The 18,890-nt window shown below is 43.1% G+C and overlaps 1 protein-coding gene and 1 non-coding gene across 3 annotated transcripts; both read left to right on the forward strand.

The window, feature by feature from the left end:
- The first annotated feature begins 4,038 nt into the window (after window positions 1-4,038).
- On the forward strand, window positions 4,039-16,153 carry LOC109897844 (elongation factor 2). Of its 2 annotated transcripts, XM_031833236.1 has the most exons (14): window positions 4,107-4,197; window positions 9,053-9,267; window positions 9,375-9,556; window positions 9,668-9,717; window positions 9,816-10,027; window positions 10,233-10,411; window positions 11,569-11,674; window positions 11,973-12,225; window positions 12,323-12,518; window positions 12,712-13,078; window positions 14,535-14,888; window positions 15,075-15,257; window positions 15,528-15,660; window positions 15,801-16,153. In XM_031833236.1, the coding sequence occupies exons 5-14, from the start codon at window positions 9,881-9,883 to the stop codon at window positions 15,992-15,994; spliced, it is 2,112 nt and encodes a 703-aa protein (XP_031689096.1). In that variant the 5' UTR covers window positions 4,107-4,197; window positions 9,053-9,267; window positions 9,375-9,556; window positions 9,668-9,717; window positions 9,816-9,880; the 3' UTR covers window positions 15,995-16,153. The 2 variants fall into 2 exon arrangements, with proteins under 2 accessions (XP_020348039.1, XP_031689096.1); XM_020492450.2 differs by lacking the exon at window positions 9,668-9,717 and having other exon boundaries at window positions 4,039-4,197.
- Window positions 11,803-11,871, forward strand: LOC116376050 (small nucleolar RNA SNORD37). The gene has a single exon (XR_004211446.1). It is a non-coding gene; the product is annotated as a small nucleolar RNA SNORD37 (small nucleolar RNA).
- Window positions 16,154-18,890: the final 2,737 nt, after the last annotated feature.

Below are 18,890 nucleotides of genomic sequence, written 5' to 3' on the forward strand. Positions count from 1 at the left end.
ATCCCAGACTGGAATGGTGACTCTGCATGGAAAATAGAAAAAGGAATGAACTGACACTCTCAGTGTTTTAATGTCCAAAACTGATTTGTCTGTTTCTGTTCTCAAAATATATATCAGAAGGCCTTACGAATGTCATTAAAAAGTTGATGGTAGATTATTTTGGCAAGGCTATTAGTCTGAACATCTCGATAGTGACAGAGCTATTTCTCCAACGTCTATATGCTAATAAAGCACATACAGTAGAGAAGCTATGTACCATTTATTCATATTTCTCATAAAACAGATTACATTTCATTGTTCTCCTATCAGACACTATTTCTCTTCCGTCTCATGTGAGCTGTCAATGTCTTCATTTTCTATTATGTCCAAAAAGCCTGACCCTTTATCTCTCCTTACTCAGAGTATCACTTACAATATCTGTCACTCTTTCCTTTCGTCTGTCACTGTCCTGTGTCTTCAATTTGCAATTAGATCACTGCCAATAACCATGATGGTCTTCATATTGTGGCAGCATTACATAATCATTATTGCTCCTCTATCTGATGGGGAATGGGTCCAAAGGTTAAAACCCTGTTCTTAGCCTGCAAGTTCCACTTGTACATTGTTACAACATCTGAAAAGCAATATAGCTATGACTACTCTCAGACTCTGGGGCTTTGGGATTACCCTCATGAATATAACCTGACGTAACCGGTCATTGCTCCTACAAGCTACAAGCAAACGTTCACGTGTTGTTTGTTTAAAGCATTCATCCAATTGCTACAATACAGTCTTTGCAAAAATTATTTTATTTAAAAAATGAAGACAAGTAACTGAGTCAAAAGCAACTGTGAGTGTGAGTCTAAAGCAAGTGGCTGGATGTAAAGGACCGAACGACACTGTTAATGGAGCAGAAATGGAGATCAAGAACATGAACGTTGAGCATCTGTTTGGTCCAAATGATACTTGAAAAAAAAGAGAGCATTTGCAGACTGAGTCAGAGCAGATTACTGGGTACTCTCTTGGTCACTCTGAATGGTTTTGAACAGTCTTGGTCTATGCACAATCATAAGCAGTCTGCGTTCAACTTCTCGCCCAATCATCAGAAATCAAATCAAACGTATTTATAAAGCACTTCTTACATCAGCTGATATCTCAAAGTGCTGTACAGAAACCCAGCCTAAAACCCCAAACAGCAAGCAATGCAGGTGTAGAAGCACGGTGGCAAGGAAAAACTCCCTAGAAAGGCCGGAAGGAACCTAAAGAGGAACCAGGCTATGAGGGGTGGCCAGTCCTCTTCTGGCTGTGCCGGGTGGAGATTATAACAGAACATGGTCAAGATGTTCAAATGTTCATAGATGACCAGCAGGGTCAAATAATAATAATCGCAGTGGTTGTCGAGGGTGCAACAGGTCAGCACCTCAGGAGTAAATGTCATTTGGCTTTTCATAGCCAATCATTCAGAGTATCTCTACCGCTCTTGCTGTCTCTAGAGAGTTGAAAACAGCAGGTCTGGGACAGGTAGCACATCCGGTGAACAGGTCAGGGTTCCATAGCCGCAGGCAGAATAGTTGAAACTGGAGCAGCAGCATAAGCAGGTGAACTGAGGACAGCAAGGAGTCATCAGGCCAGGTAGTCCTGAGGCATGGTCCTAGGCCTCTTGGTCCTCCGAGATAGAGAAAGAAAGAAAGAATTAGAGAGAGCATACTTAAATTCACACAGGACACCGGATAAGACAGGAGAAATACTCCAAATATAACAGACTGACACTAGCCCCCCAACACATAAACTACTGCAGCATAAATACTGGAGGCTGAGACAGGAGGGGTCGGGAGACACTGTGGCCCCGTCCGACGATATAACCCCACCCACTTTGCCAAAGCACAGCCCCCACACCACTAGAGGGATATCTTCAACCACCAACTTACCATCCTGAGACAAGGCCGAGTATAGCCCACAAAGATCTCCACCACGGCACAACCCAAGGGGGGGGGGCGCCAACCCAGACAGGAAGATCACGTCAGTGACTCAACCCATCCAAGTGACACAACCCTCCTAGGGACGGCATGGAAGAGCACCAGTAAGCCAGTGACTCAGCCCCTGAAATAGGGTTAGAGGCAGAGAATCCCAGTGGAGAGAGGGGAACCAGCCAGGCAGAGACAGCAAGGGCAGTTCGTTACTCCAGTGCTTTTCCGTTCACCTTCACACTCCTGGGACAGACTACACTCAATCATAGGACCTACTGAAGAGATGAGTCTTCAATAAAGACTTAAAAGTTGAGACCGAGTCTGCATCTCTCACATGGGTAGGCAGACAATTCCATAAAAATGGAGCTCTATAGGAGAAAACCCTGCCTCCAGCTGTTTGCTTAGAAATTCTAGGGACAGTTAGGAGGCCTGCGTCTTGTGACCGTCCAATACACAATGTGGAATTTCAATCACATACAATGTTTTGAATATCAGCGTGATGCACGCCTCATCATATTGACCAGATGTCTCCATCTCAGTGGAAGTAAATCTAAAAGTATTCAAAAGCAGCCAACAAGTGCTCAGCATATGTGGGAACTCCTTCAAGATTGTTGAAAAAGCATTGCAGGTGACTACCTCATTAAGCTGGTTGAGAGAATGCCAAGAGTGTGCAAAGCTGTCATCAAGGCAAAGGGTGGCTACTTTGAAGAATCTCAAATATAAAATCTATTTTGATTTGTTTAAACACTTTTTTGCATGATTCCATATGTTTTATTTCATAGTGTTGATGTCTTCACTAGTATTCTACAATGTAGAAAATAAAAAAGAAAGAAAGAAAAACCCTTGAATGAGTAGGCGTGTCCAAACTTTTGACTGGTATTGTATGTCAAGCTCCTTAAACAGCTCTAACAATGGCACGTGACCTTTTGCCCTATAATGGCCTTTTGGGTATGGAACAGGACATTCTGTTGTATAAATCTATGTTTTACTGTACTACCTTTAGATAATACCTTAGGTAACACCAGTGTTTTATGGCACTTCAGGTTGAGCGTTAGAATGTAGTTGGAACTCACTAGTGATGCAGGAGGTCTGAACTCAGCACAGAGGCACCACCTGCTGGATGACTTGAACAAGTGACGTGGCAACTGGCCGACCTTCACTGTGGGAGTGGAATATTAACAAGACATTGTTTGAATTACAGCAAAGCCATTTTTCCATAGCTTTCACACACTGTTTTATGGCACTTCAGGTTGAGAGTTAGAATGTAGTCGGAACTCGCTAGTGATGCAGAATGAGGTCTGAACTCAGCAAAGAGGCACCACCTGCTGGATGACTTGACCAATTAGCGTGACAACTGGCAGACCTTGACAGTGGGATGGCAATAATAACAAGACATTGTTTGAATTAAAGCTACGACATTTTTCCATAGCTTTTTCCATAGCTTTCACTTTACATGGGATATTTCATCAAATTCAAATTGTGTACTCTAATCTATCGCTTCCCTTTTATCTGCATTAGAGCTACCCTAACATGCTGGCCTCAATGCAAAATGAATGGGAAAGATATTTGATTTAAAATCCAATCTAAATATTTTTGTTTGTGATTGAGGTCAAAACAAATAGAAGTGCATTTTCTTTGGGTATAATTTACATGGATAAACATACTTGAGATTCCACTACACCTATAAGATACTGCCGAACTGCTCAAATATATATTGCTAAAGTAACTGTAGTTCAACAATTTCTGAAGTTCTGACTACAAGGTCAGGTCAGGTCATAGACCAACCATCCGTCAGATAGCACTGTTATTCGTTTCACGTCATAAACGGTTGGTTGGGCTAGTCAGGTAGGGCGAGGGAAGATGTGTGCAGTGAAACGTCTATTGTTGTACCTGGGTGTGGCACGTAAGGAACCCTCTAGCGATGACTGTTTGACGTTAATTCAGCCTAATTTCGTAGAAGTATAATTATTCGTCAATGCTTGTAGGCCATTGCCCACCAGTGTAAAATGCTACACATGGTCATCAGAGAAAGTGTTTGTTTCTTCTGTCACAAAATGCCAAAACAACGCACGTCTCTGTCTCAGTAGACTGCTCGTCAAGACTTTGCGTCCTTACGCAGCACGTGGGCAGTATAAAACCGTGCCTGTTGACGTAAACACTCTCTTCCCTGCCTATGCCCTCGAGAGGTGGGCAGTGTAAAATTTCGTGACTCTTTTTCCACGAAGCGAATCCTTAACCATCCGTCAAAATGGTGAGTTGGATAAGTATTTTCGTTTTTTGGAATAGTAGTATAGTATAATCATGTGTTCTGCTACTTCAGTCATAACATTAAAGTGTCAAATGTCTGACACTAAGGAGATAGATGGTATGTGGTTACTTGGGCTTTGAACAAAATGGCACCCAATTTGTGTGAACAGACCTCTTTCTGCACAGTAGTGCAGACACCCAAATGGTCCCAACTATGCCAGTTTTCCCGCTGTTTTGATGATGCCAGAGGCCACCTTTACCTGTAATGTCCTTTAAAATGAGGTTCTAGCATGAATCTTAAGTGTTGAAGTGCCGGTCAGTGGCTTTGAACCCTTAGCGGTCGATTGTCATGTCTAGCACTTCTAGTATTGGTCCCATATCCAGTGACTCAAACGTTAAGAGGTAACGCTGTATGTGTTATGTTTACAAATTGTTTGTCCGAGGTTTGCTTGTTAACTGGCCAAGGTTAATAAACGAACGCTATGTTCAGGATGCCGGCATGTCATAAAAGCTAGCTGTGTGTATACGTGGCCTATTCAGGCTGCGCTGTCAAAGCGTCGTCTCTTCGCAATAACTCATGTCTTATTTTTTTATAACCTTTATTTAACTAGGCAAGTCAGTTTAAGAACACATTCTTATTTACAATGACGGTCTACCCTTAATGGCTATGCTCTCGAGTTTAAATCTGTTCGGTTTACTATTCAGAAACAGCTGGTGTTTTGTCTATATGACTCGCTATCCCGCTACTTGGTGGTATTAAATGGCAGCCAGGTGTAATAAGCTGACGTTTATATTTTTCTGCCGATTGCATCGAGGCCTACTTTTGTCTGATCGTTCACCGGTTACGTAGATTTCTAAGGTATAAACTGGGTCGTCGAGGCCTGAATGCTGATTGGCTGACAGCCGCGGTATATCAACAGATTGGGTGGGGTGCTCAATTGTGATACTTGTGTGAAAGTAAAGATACCTTTTATAAAATTACTAAAGTGAAATTAACCCAATAAAATACTACTTGAGAGTCTAAAGGTATCAGATTTGTGCAGTGGTGGAAGAAATACTAAATTGTCATACTTGAGGGAAAGTAAACGCTATACAAAAATGTGCTTATATTTAGCAAACCAGGGGCACACTCAACACTCATACATAATTTATAAAGGCAGCATTTCTGTTTAGTGAGTCCACCAGATCTGAGGCAGTAGGGATGACCAGGGACATTATCTTGATACGTGTATGAATTTGGCTTTTTTCCTGTACTGCTAAGCATTCAAATTGTGACTAGTACTTTTTGCTGTCGGGTAAAATGTATGGAGTAAAAAGTACATAATTTACTTTAGGAATGTAGTGAAGTTAAAGTAGTCCAAAATATAAATGGTAAAGTACAGATACACAAAAAACTACTTAAGTAGTTGTTTAAAACATTTTTACTTAGGTACTTTACACCACTGTATATCAGACCGAATACCATGGGTATGACTAAACATTTATTTTTACTGGTCTAATTATGTTAGTTACCTTTGGTTTGTGATATGGCCAATATACCACGGCCATGGGCTGTGTCCAGGCACTCTGCGTTTTGTCATGCTTAACAAACAGCCCATAGCTGTGGTATATTAGCCATATACCACACCACCTCAGGCCTAATTGCTTAATTAACTTAGTAGCACACTCGAGAGTCAACTTTTGTGATGGCTAGTCAAATTTTCCACCCGGTGCACCTTGCCAACCTATACGCACCATTTACGGCAGTTTACTGTTTTTGATTGCCTAGCATTGAATGATTTAAAGCATGAAGTTGGCCAATAAAGCTCTGTCAGCTAACCGGCAAGTATACTCGTTACTGTCTGCATGCCCAGGCCCCAGTGCATCAGCTTTCAGTGCGTCATGTCTGTTCTAATGGTACTGCATTCAACGGTTTATAGCCATGCAGAATCAGCCATTCTCATATCTTTTGTTAGACCTCCCTACATAATGGGTTTATACAATGGGTGGGTCTAATCCTGAATGCTGATTGGTTAAAACCACATTGCAGCCGGTGTCTATTCCACAAGTTACCACCTGCTAAATCAATGACTTTAAAAAGGCCTATTTACTGTTCCATATCAGCCCAGCCAGGCAATTTATAAACATGATCTCCACTATAAAAAGCATCTAGACATTCTCACATTTCTTTTGGACTAACATTGTTTTCAACCGTGGAAATTTGTATAAACCTGTTTCAATATTCAAATTTGATCTCCAGGTGTCCCATAGTAATGAATGTGTCGGGATGAGACAGACAGGCAGGCAGCGTTTCCCAGCCAGTCGAAATCACGAATCGGCTGTCATCATTTTTATGGAAATATACAACTAAATGTGAAAACATAAAATGAAATTAAGTGCTAGTTTGCACTCTTTCCAGCTTGTTTGAAGTGATTGTTCGCTGTGTTGACTAGCTTTTCTGAACTGATATTGCAGGCGAAAGCCTGAGAAATCAAATAAGGAAGTGACTCATGTTTTGAAAGCTCTGCGTCCCTATTGAGCAGTGAATGGGCTATCAACCAGATTCCTTTTTCTACGTATTCCCCAAGGTGTCTACAGCATTTTGACGTAGTTTTGCGCCTTTATGTTGAAGAATGAGTGTAAGCGACTAGATTGCGTAAGTGTCCGGCTGAGGGCTCTCAGAGTAATTCTTGCGTAATAGATGGAGGTAGCTATTTTTCCTCCCGGTCTTACTGAAAATACAGCTGTCCTGGTTGATATATTATCGAATAGATATTTGAAAAACACTTTGAGGGTTGACTATAAACCACGTTTGCCATGTTTCTGTCGATATTATGGAGCTAATTTGTAATATTTTTCGGCGTTGTCGTGACTGCAATTTCCGGTCGAATTCTCAGCTAAACGTGAAGAACTAACGGAGTTATTTCAGCTACAAAAATACATATTTTTTGGAAAAGGGGAACATTTGCTATCTAACTAGGTGTCTAGTGAGTGAAAACATCCGAAGCTCTTCAAAGGTAAACTATTTAATTGGATTGCTTTTCTGATTTTCGTGACCAGGTTGCCTGCTGCTAGCTAGGCGCTATGCTAGGCTATCGATAAACTTACACAAATGCTTGTCTTGCTTTGGCTGTAAAGCATCATTTCAAAATCTGAGATGACAAGGTGATTAACAAAAGGTTAAACTGTGTTTCACTGTATTTCATGAATATTTTCTAGGAAAGTTTTTTTTTTTGTCCGTTGCGTTATGCTAATTAATGTAGTTGATGACAACGCTCCGGGATGGGTAGAGCCAAGAGGTTTTAAACATTCATGAAAATACAAGTGTCTTACATCGTTTAAAAGCTTAACTACTTGTTAATCCAGCCGCTTTGTCAGATTTCAAAAATGCTTTACAGCGAAGGCATACCATGCGATTTATTTTAAGACAGCACACCGCATACAATAGCATTACAAAAAAATTCCGAACAAGCAGAGGCGTCACGAAAGTCAGAAATGACGATAAAATAAATCACTTACCTTTGAAGCTCTTCCTGTTTGCAATCCCAAGGGTCCAAGCTACATAACAAACGGTCCTTTTGTTTGATAAAGTCCTTTATATCCCAAAAAAGTCAGTTTAGTTGGCACGCTTGACTCAGTAATCCACTGGTTTCCCTTGTTCAAAATGCATACAAATGAATCCTGAAAGTTACCAATAGACTTCGTCCAAACAAGTCAAACAACATTTCAAATCGTTCCACAGGTACCCTGATATGTAAATAAACCAAATTTAAGACTGGGAATAGTATTTTCATTACCGGAGATAAATAACTACGTGCGCACTGTCATCCACGCACGCCACAATACTACAGCCAAAATGGGAGCCACTTAGAAAAACTACCAATTCTGGCTCATTTTTTTCAACAAACTAACCAGAAACTCTTTCTAAAGACTGACATCTACTGCAGTTCCTAGGGCTTCCAATCTGGGAGGTATTCCGTTGATATTCCCATAGACAGCCATTTCAATGAGTGAGCTCAAAAAATGTTTATTTTCCGTTTGGATTCTCCGTGGGTTTTCGCCTGCCATATCAGTTCTGTTATACTCCGACATTATATTAACAGTTTGGTAACTTTAGAATGTTTTCTATCCAATACTACCAATTATATACATATCCTAGCTTCTGGGCCTGAGTACCAGGCAGTTTACTTTGGGCACCTCAGTCATCCAAACTTCCAAATACTGCCCCCTATCCTGATGAAGTTCAGGCAGTTATTCAGTTAAATATTACATGCCATTACATTTTCATAACTCTTTCACAACACAGTACCCACTACAACACAGTGTGCACTACTCGACTACCAGGCCTATTACGGTAGGCCTGCTGCGTGCAGCAGAAACTGAGCATATATTTTCCACAATCCTGTCCAATGATACTCCTCTCTTAGTAGGGTCTGCTCTGATCAACATTTTGGGAGTTGAGACATTAAAAGGGTATTGATACAAAGGTTAATATCTCTATTAAAATATCTCGATTTTTATGTTGGATAAAACCTCAAATGTAAATAGTGTGTTGAAACTGCTTGTTAAAGGGGACGAGACAAAAGAAACACTCATAAAAACGGAGAGAGAAATGAACCTTTGACTTTTGTGATACAGGCATTTGGAATATTGCGTAAAACGTACATTTGAAATAATTTTATATAGCCCGGCCCTAGGTTGTAGCCATCAAATGTATTAGCAAACTTATTTCATTTTAAACTTCACATTTCCCAAGTATAGTCTACTTGTCTCAATGAGCGACGTTAGCAAAATGCCTGTGGTAAGTGATCAGTATGGTTGATGTCTAATTTTCAGTTTATCATCACAGCTCTACATTAATAATCCCCCCCTCTCTGTAGGTGAACTTTACCGTAGACCAAATCCGTGCCATCATGGACAAGAAGTCCAACATCCGTAACATGTCTGTGATTGCGCACGTCGACCATGGTAAGTCCACCCTGACAGACTCACTAGTGTCGAAGGCTGGTATCATCGCAGGATCCCGTGCTGGAGAGACCCGTTTCACCGACACACGAAAGGACGAGCAGGAGCGCTGCATTACCATCAAGTCAACGTGAGTGTCCCCCTGGCCGATTGCCTATTAACATTTCTTCTGACTGGGCGGAAGTAGGAGAGGTTTTGGCTTGCAGTTGAGTGGACTAACACTTTCTTCCACTGCAGTGCCATCTCCATGTACTACGAACTCTCTGAGAATGACATGGCCTTCATCAAGCAGTGCAAAGATGGCGTTGGGTTTCTCATCAACCTGATTGACTCTCCAGGCCACGTTGACTTCTCCTCTGAGGTCACAGCCGCTCTCCGTGTCACTGATGGAGCCCTGGTTGTTGTGGACTGCGTGTCAGGTAAGGACGACTTGCGCCCTAGTTATGTCGGACACGATCATGCTTTCATTTCTGTAAAAAAATGATGGCATGTTCTATACTTTTTGTGAACAAGTATTTCTTTATTTTCAGACATCTGTCATACAGGATGTCATATTGATGCTAGGTTCCATGATTACGAGGTATATTATAAAAAGGAGTAGGAGTCAGTCAACAAACCAATCCATTTGTTCTCAACATTTTCTTAGCTCACTATCTGCTCTTGTCCGTCCCTGCCCAGGTGTGTGTGTGCAGACAGAGACCGTGCTCAGGCAGGCCATTGCTGAGCGTATCAAGCCCGTGCTGATGATGAACAAGATGGACCGGGCCCTGCTGGAGCTGCAGCTGGAGCCAGAGGATCTGTTCCAGACCTTCCAGCGCATCGTGGAGAATGTCAACGTGATCATTGCCACTTACGGAGAGGATGAGAGTGGTCCCATGGGCGCTATCATGGTAAGCTACTTATGTTGGCTGTACAATGCCTTGTCAGAAATTGACAATTCACCTGTGAAATTGTGGCATTGTTCCAGTTCTGTTTTGCACCTAATGACAAAACTGCTGTTTACATGAATATTGAAAGTGTTTCTCTGGAAATGGAGTTCTAGTTTATTGGCTTGGTATCAACCCTGCCCTAGTAGTAATAACTATTCTCTTACAGATTGACCCGGTCATTGGAACTGTTGGCTTTGGGTCGGGACTCCACGGATGGGCCTTCACCCTGAAGCAGTTTGCTGAAATGTACGTGATGAAGTTTGCTGCCAAGGGTGATGCACAACTAGGACCTGCAGAGCGCTGCAAGAAGGTGGAGGACATGATGAAGAAGCTGTGGGGTGAAAGGTGAGGGACCAGTCACTGTCAACGTTGTAACCATCTGCCACATTTTCCTGAACTAGCTCCTGCCAGATTGCCTGGTACATGTCAAGCCTTGTCAGTTTGCAGTGTAGTTAACCTCTCTAGGTGGTGTGGGATGCTACCGCCCCACCTGGCCAACATTCAGTGAAATTGCAGTGTGTCAAATTCAAAAACAAATACTCATTATAAAAATGTCTGAAACATGCAAGTGTTATACATGGGTTTAAAGATTAACTTCTTGTTAATCCAACCACGGTGTCAGATTTCAAAAAGAATTTACGGCGAAAGCAAACCATGCGATTATCTGAGAACAGCGCCCAGCAGACAAATCATTACAAACAGTTAGCAGACAAAAAGAGGAGTAACAAAAGTCAGAAATAGCGTTAAAATGTATCACTTGTCTTCATATGGTTGCACTCAGACTCCATGTTACACAAATGTTTGTTTTGTTCGATAAAGTCACTCTTTATATTCAAAAACCTCTGTTTTTCTGGTGTTTTGTTCAGTAATACATTGGAACAAAGAGCAGTCACAGACAGGCGAAAAATCAATAAAGTACCGTAAAAGTTCTTAGAAACATGTCAAACGATGTTTAATCAATCCTCGTGTCGTTTTTGTCATGAATAATCGATCATATTTCAACCGGACAAAAGCTTCGTCAATAGAAAAGGAGAAACAAGAAAGGCGCGCTCCCGGTCACGCGCTGGACTCGTGTCCGGAAATTTCCATTGTCCACTCATTGAAAGTGCTGTTTATCCCCAATTCTTCAGAGTAAAAGCCTGAAACAATCCATAAAGACGGGCCACATGTTGTGGAAGGCATAGAGATCGTGAACTGCGTCATAAGTCTTTGTATGGTGCATAGGCTTTCAATGGAAAAGAGACGTTTCAAAATAATAGCACTTCCTGGGTGGAGTTTTCTCAGGTTTTTGCCTGCCATATCTGTTATGTAATACTCAGACATTATTTTAACAGTTTTGGAAACTTTAAGCGTGTTCTATCCAAATCTACCAATTATATGCATATCCTAGCTTCTGGACCTGACTGGCAGGCAGTTTACTTTGGGCACGCTTTTCATCCAAAACTCAGAATGCTTCCCCCTACCCTAGTGAGGTTAAATGGTGATATTTTTTTCCCCTTCAGGTTTTTCGACCCAGCCACTGGCAAGTTCAGCAAGTCTGCCAACGGACCTGATGGAAAGAAGCTCCCCCGTACCTTCTCTCAGCTCGTCCTAGACCCCATCTTCAAGGTGAGTGGAGACATGACTTTAACCATGTTTAGCATTAGGTCAGGTGAGGGGATACATACTAGCCATGTACCGATAAGATCTGACCAGGAAAGTGCGTTTCGTATTGTGCCTTTTAGCGCTTCATGCCTATGAATGATGACTTAATACATTCTTCACTTTGACCTGATTGTCCAGTGATGTTAAACTGCAGTCTGACGCATGGCAAAGGCAATTCTATAGTTACCTCTCCCCATATGAGCCATCTGTATTTTATTGTATGGTCCACCCATTTTATGTTTAACAGCTGTTTCTGCTATAGGTGTTTGACGCCATCATGAACTTCAAGAAGGAGGAGACGGCCAAGTTGATAGAGAAGCTGGACATCAAGCTGGACAATGAGGACAAGGAGAAGGAGGGCAAGCCTTTGCTGAAGGCTGTGATGCGTCGCTGGCTGCCAGCCGGAGAGGCCCTGCTTCAGATGATCACCATCCACCTGCCCTCCCCCGTCACGGCCCAGAAGTACCGTTGTGAGCTGCTCTATGAAGGACCTGGTGACGATGAAGCTGCCATGGGTAAGACTACAACCGCTCTTCTTTCCTTCATCGGCACTCATCTGGAAACATGGATAGTACCATATACCGGTCTGTTAACCCAACTGTCTCCTCTAAGGTATCAAGAACTGCGACCCCAAGGCTCCCTTGATGATGTACATCTCCAAGATGGTGCCCACCACCGACAAGGGTCGCTTCTACGCCTTTGGCCGAGTCTTCTCTGGCTGCGTGTCTTCCGGCCAAAAGGTGCGCATTATGGGACCAAACTTCACCCCTGGAAAGAAAGAGGACCTCTACCTCAAACCAATTCAGAGGTTGGTACTCTGGAACGCTACACTTCTAATGGCCATACTTTGTAATTTGTCTCTCGCAATCCATGAAAACCATGTAAATCTGTGACCATCCAGTAAGCTCAAGGCGCATGCATGGGAGTAGCACATTTTAAATGCTGTATAAGCTCTTGCCCAGTATTGAACAGTTGACTGACTCTCCCCTGTTCCTCATTAGGACCATTCTGATGATGGGACGTTACATTGAGCCCATCGAGGACGTGCCATGCGGGAACATTGTTGGTCTGGTTGGAGTAGACCAGTACCTGGTGAAGACCGGGACCATCACTACCTTCGAGCAGGCCCACAACATGAGGGTGATGAAATTCAGCGTCAGCCCTGTGGTGAGAGTGGCTGTGGAGGCCAAGAACCCTGCTGACCTACCTAAGCTGGTGGAGGGCCTGAAGCGTCTAGCCAAGTCTGACCCCATGGTGCAGTGTATCATCGAGGAGTCTGGAGAGCACATTATCGCTGGAGCCGGTGAGCTGCATCTGGAGATCTGCCTCAAGGATCTGGAGGAGGACCATGCCTGCATTCCACTGAAGGTACACTAGTCCTCCATGCCTTGTTACATGTAGGGCTTTCACATGATCCCTTCTAAACTCAGCAAAAAAAGAAATGTCCCTTTTCAGGACCCTGTCATTTCAAAATTATCCAAATAACTTCACAGATCTTCATTGTAAAGGGGTGAAACACTTTCCCATGCTTGTTCAACGAACCACAAACATTTAATGAACATGCAACTGTGGAACGGTCGTTAAGACACTACCAGCTTAGACGGTAGGCAATTAAGGTCACAGTTAGGAAAACTTAGGACACTAAAGAGGCCTTTCTACTGACCCAGGGTCCCTGCTCATCTACATGAACATGCCTTAGCCTTGCTGCAAGGAGCCATGAAGACTGCAGATGTGGCCAGGGCAATAAATTGCAATGTATGTACTGTGAGAGCCTAAGACAGTGCTACAGGGAGACGGGATGGACAGCTGATCGTCCTCGCAGTGGCAGACATGTAACAACACCTGCACAGGATCGGTACATCTGAACATCATACCTGTGGGACAGGTACAGGATGGCAACAACCACTGCCCGAGTTACACCAGGAACGCACAATCCCTCCATCAGTGCTCCGACTGTCCGCAATAGGCTGAGAGAGGCTGGACTGAGGGCTTGTAAGGCAGGTCCTAACCAGACGTCGCCGGACCAGACAGGTCTGGCAAAAAGTGCTCTTCACTGACGAGTCGAGGTTTTGTCTCACCAGGCGTGATGATCTGATTCACTGAGCGTTACACAGAGGCCTGTACTCTGGAGCAGGATCGATTTGCAGGTGGAGGGTCCGTCATGGTCTGGGGCAGTGTGTCACATCATCATTGGACTGAGCTTGTTGTCATTGCAGGCAATCGCAACACTGTGCATTACAGGGAAGACTACCTCCTCCCTCATGTGGTACCCTTCCTGCAGGCTCATCCTGGCATGACAATGCCACCAGCCATACTGCTTGTTCTGTGCGTGATTTCCTGCAAGGCAGAAATGTCAGTGTTCTGCCATGGCCAGCAACGAGCCCGGATCTCAATCCCATTGAGCACGTCTGGGACCTGTTGGATCGGAGGGCTAGGACCATTCCCCCCCAGAAATGTCCGGGAACTTGCAGGTGCCTTGGTGGAAGAGTGGGGTAACATCTCACGGCAAGAACTGGCAAATATGGTGCAGTCCATGAGGAGGAGATGCACTGCAGTACTTAATGCAGCTGGTGGCCACACCAGATACTGACTGTTTTGACTTGATTATTCCATTTGTTAGTCACATGTCTGTGGAACTTGTTCAGTTTGTCAGTTGTTGAATCTTATATTCATACAAATATTTACACGTTTGCTGAAAATAAACGCTGTTGACAGTGAGAGGACGTTTCTTTTTTTGCTGAGTTTACGATGGTGTTACGTTACAGGCAGTGTTATCCTACTGATGTATTTAATAATTAAACACCCCCTCCACTCTCCCACATAGAAATCCGACCCGGTGGTTTCCTACAGGGAGACTGTGTCTGAGGAGTCTGACCAGATGTGCCTGTCCAAGTCCCCCAACAAACACAACCGTCTGTACATGAAAGCCCGTCCCTTCCCCGACGGCCTGGCTGAGGACATCGAAAAGGGTGACGTCAGTGCCAGACAGGAACTGAAGGTCCGTGCCCGTTTCCTGGCCGACAAGTACGAGTGGGATGTGTCTGAGGCCCGTAAGATCTGGTGCTTCGGCCCCGACGGTACCGGCCCCAACCTGCTGATGGACGTGACCAAGGGAGTCCAGTACCTGAACGAGATCAAGGACAGCGTGGTGGCTGGCTTCCAGTGGGCTGTCAAGGAGGTAAGCAAGACTCATGGATGTAATTTTTCTTACTTTGTTGGTCACTTTAAAACAAGCATACCATCATTCAAAGAGGCACAATTCTGTGTTGGGAATACGCCACGGGTAGTTTTCTGAGAATGTAGATTTGTCACGCAAACTGATGTGCTTGTATCAATACCTTAAACATTACTATTTTGTTTCCAGGGTGCCCTGTGCGAGGAGAATATGCGTGCTGTCCGCTTTGACGTTCACGATGTGACCCTCCACACAGATGCTATCCACCGGGGTGGTGGTCAGATCATTCCCACAGCCCGCAGAGTGCTGTATGCATGCCAGCTTACAGCTCAGCCAAGACTCATGGAGCCTGTCTACCTGGTGGAGATTCAGGTATGCCTACAATTGACATTTAAAATGTTTCATTAAATGTTTGGTTTCAACAAGGACAATGTCTGATGTGAAATCATGCACCACACTGAACAAGTGATGGCTAAATCCATAAAACACAATACGATACTTGACTAGAAATGAGCTCATCTCCAGGATAATGGAAGTTGACTAGAAAAATGCTACATCCTTGAACAGCATAGCTTTCTTGGACAGGTTGGCGTTAACCATTGAATTCAATGGTGTTAACCTTGTTTCCCCCTCTCCCTGCAGTGTCCTGAGCAGGTGGTGGGAGGCATCTATGGTGTGCTGAACAGGAAGCGCGGTCACGTTTTCGAGGAGTCCCAGGTCATGGGGACCCCCATGTTCATCGTCAAGGCTTACCTGCCTGTCAACGAGTCCTTCGGTGAGTGACCCACCAAGTGCAGTCCACTTTTCCCTTATCTGATATGCACTTATCAGGGCTAGACAATTCCCTGAGTTGTAGTAAATGTGTATTGTATAAAACAAATTTGATATATGCTAATACCTGTGTTCCTTCTCAAGGTTTCACAGCAGACCTGCGTTCCAACACCGGTGGCCAGGCCTTCCCCCAGTGTGTGTTTGACCACTGGCAGATCCTCCAGGGAGATCCCCAGGACTCATCCACCAAGATTTCCCAGATTGTGGCTGACACACGTAAACGCAAGGGGCTCAAGGAGGGAATTCCTGCATTGGATAACTACCTGGACAAATTGTAAAAGGCTACCCTCTCATTCCCCCCCACCCCAACACTGAAACCAGAACTGTACAGATCACCATGGGCACAAACATTTTCCATAAGGAAAGCAAAGACCTTATCAAGATAAACAATTAGGAAGAATTGTAAACATAAATTAAATAAAAATGGAAAATATAAACTGGTTCGACATTCTTTGGAGAGGGTTGTAGGACCGGACATTTGTGTGCGGACTGCCGTTGCGATTACCGGTAACACAGGTGGATCAATATATACACATTTCATACACTTGAGTATACAAAACATGAAGAACACCCACTCTTTCCATGGCTGACCAGGTGAAAACTATGATCCCTTATTGATGTCACTTAATAATCGACGTCAATTTGGGCTCCCAAGTGGCGCAGCGGTCTAAGGCACTGCATCTCAGTGCTAGAGGCATGAATACAGACCCTGGTTCCATTCCAGGCTGTATCACAACCGGCCGTGATTGGGAGTCCCATAGGGCTGTGCACAATTTGCCAGGGTAGGCCGTCATTGTAAATAAGAATTTGTTCTTAACTGACTTGCCTGGTTAAAAAATTGGTGTAGATGAATGGGGAGAAGACTAGTTAAAGAATGATTTTAAGTCTTGAGATATGGGTAAGACAAAATATATTCAACTGCCTTTGAAAGGAGTGTGGTAATTCCAGGTGCACTGGTTTATAAAGAATTGCAGCGCTGCTGGGTTTTTCCATAGGTTACGTGTGTATCAAGAATGGTCCACCATCTAAAGGACATCAGCCAACTTGACAACTGGAAGTGTTAGTCCACATGGGCCAGCATCCCTGTGGAAAGCTTTCCACATCTTTTAGTCATTCCCTGATAATTGAGTGTTCTGAAGGTGTGGGGTGCACAACTCAAAATTAGGAAGACGTTCCTAAATGTTTGGTATACTACACTGAACAAAAATATAAAAGCAACATACAATGAAATATTTTGCTGAGTTATAGTTCCTATAATATCGGTTAACTTCAAATAAATGAATTAGTCCTTAATCTATGGATTTCACATGACTGGGAATATCGATATGCATCTGTCATTCACAGATACCTTTTTTTAAATAAAGGCAAGCGTGGATCAGAAAACAAGTCAGTATCTGGTGTGCCCATTTGCCTCATGCAGCTTAACATCTCAATCATGGACACTCGACAGTTGCTACGCGTGATGTATTGTCTCTACCTTGCCTTTGTGCTGTTGTCTGCCCAATATTTGTACCATATTTGCATATGGTGTTTCTATCATGTGTTGTCTTAGGTCTCTATGTGGCGTCTGTGTTTTGTCCTATATATATAAATGTTTATTTTCCTATGCATAGACATGCTCTGTTTTCGGTCCAAGAATTGAACCCTGTGGCACCCCCATAGAGACTGCCAGAGGTCCGGACAGCAGACCCTCCGATTTGACACACTGAACTCTATCAGAGAAGTAGTTGGTGAACCAGGCGAGGCAATCATTTGAGAAACCAAGGCTGTCGAGTCTGCCGATGAGGATGTGGTGATTGACAGAGTCGAAAGCCTTGGCCAGATCAATGAATACGGCTGCACAGTAATGTTTCTTATCGATGGCGGTTAAGATATCGTTTAGGACCTTGAGCGTGTTAATATGTGTTAATTTAATAGACCTACATGAGTTGGGGTCAATTCAGGAAGTAATTTGAATTTACTAAATGGAGAGAAAAAGCTTGACAAATTTTTTGTTCTTATCAGCTTATTTAAAAGTAAATACAAATCTCTTCAATTATTTCATTGGCACTGGCGACAATGGATTTGTGGTGGATGTGACAAATTATGAATTTTCTCATTTGTGACCCCATTTTAGAAAACAGTCAGATGGTAGTAGATGTGATTACGTGTGCTTATTCTTGAAAGCAGTCTTATTAGAGTGCAATATGAATAAGCTTCCTCACAATGGCATGCGATACTATGTTTTAAAATTACTACGTAATACATTTTAAACTCTACAGAAAATGCCTTTGCTGACCATAATAGACAATCATCATGTCATGAATCATAATCATCCCTGAGCTTGTGAAGTGAGCGCTACTGGAGCAGGCGAGAAAGACGCTCCAGCTTTTGGGAATCTCGCTCATGCTGCAGTCAAATTTGGCACGCTCCTATGGAGACAGATAGCTGCCAAAAGACTGAATGTACAGTTGAAGTCGGAAGGTTACATAACTCGGTTGCAGTCATTAAAACTTGTTTTTCAACCACTCCATAAATTTATTGTTAACAAACTATGGGTTAGCATGTCGGTTAGGACATCTACTTTGTGCATGACACAAGTCATTTTTTCAACAATTGTTTACAGACATGTCACATATAATTCACTGTATTACAGTTCCAGTGGGTCAGAAGTTTACATACACTAAGTTGACTGTGCCTTAAAACAGCTTGGAAAATTCCAGAAAATTATGTCATTGCTTTAGAAGCTTCTGATGGGCTAATTGACATAATTTGAGTCAATTGGAGGTGTACCTGATGATGTATTTTCAAGGCCTACCTTTAAACTCAGTGCCTCTTTGCTTGACATCATGGGAAAATCGAAAGAAATCAGCTAGACTTCAGAAAAAAATTGTAGACCTCCACAAATCTGGTTAATCCTTGGGAGCAATTTCCAATCACCTGAAGGTACCACGTTTATCTGTTCAAACAATAGTAAACAAGTATAAACACCATGGGACCACGCAGAAGTCATACCGCTCAGGAAGAAGATGCGTTCTGTCTCCTAGAGATGAATGTCTTTTGGTGCGAAAAGTGCAAATCAATCCCAGAACAACAGCAAAGGTAAATAGTCTGTAATTGTAACATGGAGTTTGTATGTTCACAGATGAAACCTCACCTTTACGTTTCATGCATGGCTTTTCTTGCAATCGTAGC

Source organism: Oncorhynchus kisutch, linkage group LG10 (genome assembly GCF_002021735.2).
Source record: "Oncorhynchus kisutch isolate 150728-3 linkage group LG10, Okis_V2, whole genome shotgun sequence".
In the NCBI taxonomy this organism is placed as follows: Eukaryota; Metazoa; Chordata; class Actinopteri; order Salmoniformes; family Salmonidae; genus Oncorhynchus; species Oncorhynchus kisutch.

Coding starts and splice junctions, on each gene's coding strand:
- LOC109897844 (XM_020492450.2), top strand. Junction 12,519..12,711: donor TACCTCAAACCAATTCAGAG/GTTGGTACTCTG, acceptor GTTCCTCATTAG/GACCATTCTGATGATGGGAC. Junction 15,258..15,527: donor TCTACCTGGTGGAGATTCAG/GTATGCCTACAA, acceptor CTCTCCCTGCAG/TGTCCTGAGCAGGTGGTGGG.